Source organism: Sinocyclocheilus rhinocerous, unplaced genomic scaffold (assembly GCF_001515625.1).
Source record: "Sinocyclocheilus rhinocerous isolate Xijiao unplaced genomic scaffold, SAMN03320098_v1.1 scaffold2341, whole genome shotgun sequence".
Classification (NCBI taxonomy): domain Eukaryota; kingdom Metazoa; phylum Chordata; class Actinopteri; order Cypriniformes; family Cyprinidae; genus Sinocyclocheilus; species Sinocyclocheilus rhinocerous.
The window spans coordinates 152,536-158,640 of record NW_015647626.1 but is presented as its reverse complement, the minus strand read 5'-3'; the positions used below and the strand labels follow the sequence as shown (position 1 = coordinate 158,640).

The window sequence follows — 6,105 nt, the reverse complement described above, 5'->3', positions numbered from 1 at the left end:
TGATATATATATATATATATATATATATATATATATATACACACACACAGTGGAGATCAAAATTAGAGAACAACCTATAATTTCCTAAATTTCAAGGTCACTGCTTAGTCCTGTTTGAAGTTATCCTAACAGGAGTAGAAGGGCAGTTTTTTAAGCACATGTCATAAATTAATTGTATTGTGAAGCACAGTATATAAGATATTTGAAAAGGAACTCTGATCAAAATTAGAGAACACTTACAGATACCTACAAGCATTATTGGTGTTAGTCTGGCCCCTGATGCTCATTTCCTTAATTATATGACAAACCCTATTGTGACGAGTGGGGCGGGGCCGAGAGCCGTGGGAGCGGAGCGAGGCCGGTGGAGTAAATGATAATGAGCGTCACCTGCGCCACTCACCGGTCTCGAGTCCCACGGAGGAGGTCCAGAAGGATAAAAGGAGGAGTAACGACAGTGAAGGAGGAGAGAGGACCAGGCCTGGACTATTTATGTTGTTGTTGTTTTTTTATGTTTATGTTGCGGCAGTCGTCCATGAGGGGCTGCCGCTTATACTTTCGTTTTGTGTTTGTTCATTTGATTATTAAAGTTTTATGTTTTAATGTTCGCTGGTTCCCGCCTCCTCCTTCCCGATCTACGAACGGTGTTACACCTATTTAACTGGCAGCATTCCTCTAATTTTCACTGAGATTGCAAGATGGCAGGCTGCTCTAAGGTGACTGAAACCCTCTGACAGCAGGTTGTGCAGATGACAAGATTGTTTCAGCCACTGCAAGAGAAGCTGGTCATTCCAAATCTGATTTCTCGAAAATTGCAGGTTTACAATGACACTAATTCATTCAAGTCCCCTGAAAAGGCTGGCCGTCCACGTAACACAAATGCAGGAGAAGACAGGATATTGCAGACTCTCAATGGGGAATCGGTTCAACACTGCAGCTGGAATTGCTTGCCAGTTCAGTGCTGATCAGGGTAAGGATCTGTCTCTGCATGTTTAAAAGAAGTCAGACTGAAAGCGCACTCTGCAGTCAGAGAGCCTCTCATCAGCAGAAAGGATCAAAAGGCTAGACTTACCTTTGCTGAGGAGAATGTTGTACAGAGAGAGGAGAACTGGTCCACAGTTCACTTTAGTGATGAGAGCAAGTTTAATTTATTTGGAATAATGAAATGGCCCGCCCAGAGTCCTGATTTTAACCCGTTTGAAAATCTCTGGAAAATCCTTGGTAACAAAGTTATGGCTAAGAAACCCACTACAGTGACCAAACTATGGAAGAGAGTGGAAGAAGAGTGGACTAAGATCACACCGGCGCAGTGTGAGAAACCAGTGATGTCCTGCGGCCGCAGATGTGCTGAAGTCACTCAAAGCAGGGGCCTCTACAATTCCTACTAATTTCTGACAGCTGTAACCCTCCAAAATTGTAGTTGTAATCTTCTTTCGTGCTACAGTGGTTACTGGTATTTTGATCACTGTGCTTTCCACAAAATAAAGGTTTTTGTTGAAATGCCTTGGATATTTTGTCAAACATGTTAGTAGAACAGTGGTATACCGACAGCTAATATTCCTTCAAATTTTGAGTGATGAAGATTAACAATATTTCAGAAAAAAATCAAGTATTTATAGATTGTTCTCTAATTTTGATCTCCACTGTGTGTGTATGTATGTATATATAATAATTAATCATAATAATTCATTACATTTACATAGCGCTTTTCTAGGCACTCAAAGCGCTTTACATTGTCAGGGGGTATCTCCTCATCCACCACCAGTGTGCAGCATCCACCTGGATGACCAAAATGCTCAAAATGTTCTACTAACAGCAGATGTGCTGAAGTCACTCAAAGCATATATATATATATATATATATATATATGTGTGTGTGTGTATATATATATAATTTATTTCTATAATTTATAAACATACATTTTATTTATTTTATTTAAAACTATTTGTAAAAATCTTTTAAAAAAATACGAAAAAACAAAAAATATTTTTGTACTATTTACTTCATTCTAATTGATTTTATTCTAATTATTTATTTTACATTTTTCTATTTACTTAAATTATAATATTTATCTTTAATCTGTTTTGTGTTAATTTCATTCTATTTTTTAAATATTTTAATCCCATAATAATTTGCATAATTTTTTTTTAATTCATTAAATTATTTATTTAAAAGTGTATTTTAATCTTTTTCTGTTGTCAATGACTCCTCCTTTGTTTCTGTTTGACCTGAACCTACAGTGGCCAACTGAAGTTACATCAATCACTAAGCAGGAGGACCTGACTGCCAGCTCTCAGTTGATGGGTCTGCTGGCTGTGCTTGTGGCCTGCTTCTCCAGCGGATTTGCTGGCGTGTATTTTGAAAAGATCCTCAAAGAGAGCAAGCAGAGTGTCTGGGTCCGCAATATTCAGCTAGGTCAGCAGATTTCTTTAAAAAAAAAATATGTACCTAGAAACTGCCCAGCAAACTATTTTTGTCCTTAAAAGAAACAAAAATGCATTTTGGTTTTGGTAGCTGTTGTTTACAAGTTTCTGCTTCAGGTTTCAGGAAATGTGTTCGCTTTTGAGCCACACTTGTTCCATCTCTCTTCTCAGGTTTATTTGGATTGATTTTTGGACTTGGGGGAGTGTTTGTGTATGATGGAGAAAGAGTGCGGCAGAATGGACTCTTTCAAGGCTACAACGGTCTGACGTGTACTGTGGTGGCTCTTCAGGTACATTATACATATGTACAGACCTGCATGTCTCGTTGTTTGTTATTTGTGTAAAATATGCTCCACATACTTCCTGCAGGCTTTGGGTGGGTTAGTCATTGCAGCTGTCATCACATATGCAGATAACATCCTGAAGGGCTTTGCAACATCCATCTCAATCATTCTATCCACCCTCATTTCTTATTTCTTGTTGGAAGATTTTGACCCTACAAGGTAAGGCAGTTGCTACAAAACTCATACATTGTATTTGGGTCTTTCTCTGGAAACTGTGCCATGTGTGTCCCTTACTACTGGTCAAATTCACAAGATGCTGAATATTCATGTGAATTATCAAATCGTATGCACAGTACAAGCATATTTGACTTCAGCGTGTATGTGGCTAAAGGTCATCCCACCCTAAACTCACACAAATGGTTGTGTCAGCGTTCCTGTGTTGAACTGGTCGGGATGGGCCAACAAACAGAGCAGTCTTTTTATTGCCTCTTTGCCCTCTGAGGCAAATAAATTCACATTTATTCATTAAGCAAATGATTTTATCTAAAGAGATGCAGAGTATGTTTGTGTAGATCCACACACAAGTGTTTATTTTGTACTGTCTTACAACATCTTTGTTTGTTAAATGTGTCTCCTAACTTGAGTACAAAAATTGTCAATTTACATTTGTGTCATTTTACATTTAAATTAAGCCAGAACACATTATCATTTCCTTTGAACAAGCCATCAAACAGTCCATTTATACCAGGTGTGTCAAAGACATGGCGTGGATCTGCAGAAAAACAAATTAAGCATTCGTGTTCATTCATTATGCTGGTTTGATATATTCATAATAGTCCATTTTTAGCTACAGCAGAGCAGATACACTTTAATTTATTGTATTGTATGTTATAGCTTGCAGTGGTAGGACGTTTCTTTTCATTACACAAACAATATTTGCGCTTCTCGTCGAAACTGGATCTGTGGGTGACACAGCTGTCTCAGAGAAACACACTGACAAGATGAAGGGTTTTTAAGGGAAAGTATTAACAGTAGAAAAGTGAATTTCACACTTTACACCGTTACATTTGCACAGCACTAAATAAAGCCTTCAAGTTTTTTTGTTGTACTACTATCATTCCACTACTCTGCATCTTGTGTTTTTAACACGTTCACACATATTTTAATATTCCACTGCGCTGTTTTTTCCATTTTATTTTTATATGTAAACATGCACTAGGTGAACATGTTGCGTTTGCGTCTTGCGTATTTTGCATCTTGCATGTAACACATATATATATATATATATAAAGCATTATAAAAATGAGGCACTCAGTTTAAGGTTTTGACCTTCGTTTTCAAACACCCTGAGGGGCTGTTCAAACAGAAAGCGTTTTTGCACTCCGATATGCTACTTTTCCATTGTTTATATTTAAACATGCAAATGCAAGTCAAAAATGTTAAAAGACGTTTTAAAGGGGTCATATGATGCTTTTTTTAAAGATCATTATTTTGTGTATTTGGTGTAACAGAATATGTTGACATGCTTTAATGTTCAAAAAACACATTATTTTTCAAATACTGTACATTATTGTAGGTCCTCTATGCCCCGCCTCTCTCAAGCGCTTCACAATTCGGACTTTTTTTCACAGAATTGTGAGATAAAAACTCGCAATTGCGAGTTATAAAGTCAGAATTGTGAGATATAAACTCGCAATTCTGAGAACATATCAGTATTTTTTCCTCCCTCAAAATTGGACTTTAACTCACAATTGCGCCAAATAATTTCAGCCTGAGATGTGAAAATACGATTTCTTGACAGTTCGGCAATAACCTTTTCAAATGAAATTATTCAAAAAGTCCTGAAATTTTCTGGCATAAATGGCACCGTTTCTTGGGAATGACTCACTTATGGAACTTGAGGAAAATGAAGCTGTTTTTTTCTTTTGTAGTGTGTTTTTCCTGGGTGCCATGCTGGTTATCGCTGCTACGTTTCTCTACGGGTATGAGAGCACACCTGCGGTCAACCCTGCTAAAGTATAGAAGACTGGACACGAGATGAGAAACAACCCAAATCATCAGTGTCTGCTAAGATGCTGTACTTCAGGACAAGTGAACCAGTGATATTGTAAGGATGCTATTAGAAAGTAGCACAGAAACAAACGCTCAACCATCCAAAACTTGAATCGTCTTCTTTATCATTTCATGATTATCTGCACACTAACATTAAAAATGTAGAGTTATGAAACCCAAAGTGCTTCAGACCTTTTAGGTTTTAGGACTGTTTGTTGCTTTTAGCAACAGGACTTTAAGGAATTCATTTGAAAAGTGTTTACATATCATAAGGGGATCTCTGTGACAGAGCCTTATAAATTCCATTTGCTACAGTTTTCATATTTATTTTCTGTGCCATACAATGGCGTATTAACAAACGGGATTGTTTTACTTTTATGTATGCTTTGAGAAGCATCATTTTCTCAAAGCCAATAACAAGTGTTTCTAAAATGTCTTCCGGTCAAAGACTGGTAATAAAAACAAGTTGAATCTCAAACGTTTGTCCATTAGGAGTAATGACTGCATTTTGATTGGTGGAATAATTGTGGGGAAAATGTTGAGCTGGTGCTAAAGAGATCAGACTCCTGCAAGATGCTCAGTGCACTTTTATTAGTCCTTGAATGAACTTGAGTGAACTGTGAGACCTTGTTGCTCTTAGCTGGGGGTTTCAGTGGAAATCTATATGTTGCATCACAGTTTGTTTTATGCAAAAACGACTTGCATGCAAGAAGGGAGATGAAAAATCAGTTTCCCCCCAACTGGGTCTTTCTCGCCCGTAATGCAATGCTATGAAACTTTTCCACAGTAAACTCAGTCTCTTCCATTGCATAGACTCGTTTTGCAGTGGGAAGGCATGTGGATATGAAAGAAAGTGTGTTTTTTTTAGCAACATTTTTATTCCTCATTTCTGCACATCCTGTGCTATGAAATGTTGAAATCTTGAAGTGAAACCACTTATTTTCTGCTGGCGTTCATGCATTTTCAGATACCGAGTTCATATGTTGTATCAATGTATCTTTATTTAGATTATCATCTTGAGGAGGAATATGGCTTTGACAGAGATACAGAAGATGTAACTGAGAAATGATAGAGGGAGATGAAATGAGGTATTTATCATATTACAGAGAAGGAACCCCATATGATGTATTCTACCTTCGTCTAGATCAGTGCTCCAAGCTTTAGACGTACTGCATGCATCTCAACTTCCAACAAAACTTTCCTTTGAAAGTGATTTTAGGCGAAGCATCAGGCATGAATAAATGCTCTGTTAGATTTAAGAGTTAGTCATTATTATTTTCTGTTATATGTCCAGACTGGATATCACCTCTTCATTTCCAACCAGTCCAATTCAGTGCATAATAAAACAA

At 37.2% G+C, this 6,105-nt stretch overlaps 1 protein-coding gene across 3 annotated transcripts in view; it reads left to right on the top strand.

Annotated features, from left to right (window-relative positions):
- slc35a3b (solute carrier family 35 member A3b) overlaps positions 1 to 5,215 on the top strand; it is a 39,145-nt gene extending 33,930 nt beyond the window's left edge. For all 3 annotated transcript variants that reach the window (XM_016513796.1, XM_016513797.1, XM_016513795.1), the window contains 4 exons: positions 2,238 to 2,412; positions 2,592 to 2,710; positions 2,790 to 2,923; positions 4,636 to 5,215. In XM_016513796.1, the coding sequence (XP_016369282.1) occupies positions 2,238 to 2,412; positions 2,592 to 2,710; positions 2,790 to 2,923; positions 4,636 to 4,726 (519 nt within the window). In that variant the 3' untranslated portion in view covers positions 4,727 to 5,215. The remainder of the gene's footprint in view (positions 1 to 2,237; positions 2,413 to 2,591; positions 2,711 to 2,789; positions 2,924 to 4,635) is intronic.
- Positions 5,216 to 6,105: the final 890 nt, after the last annotated feature.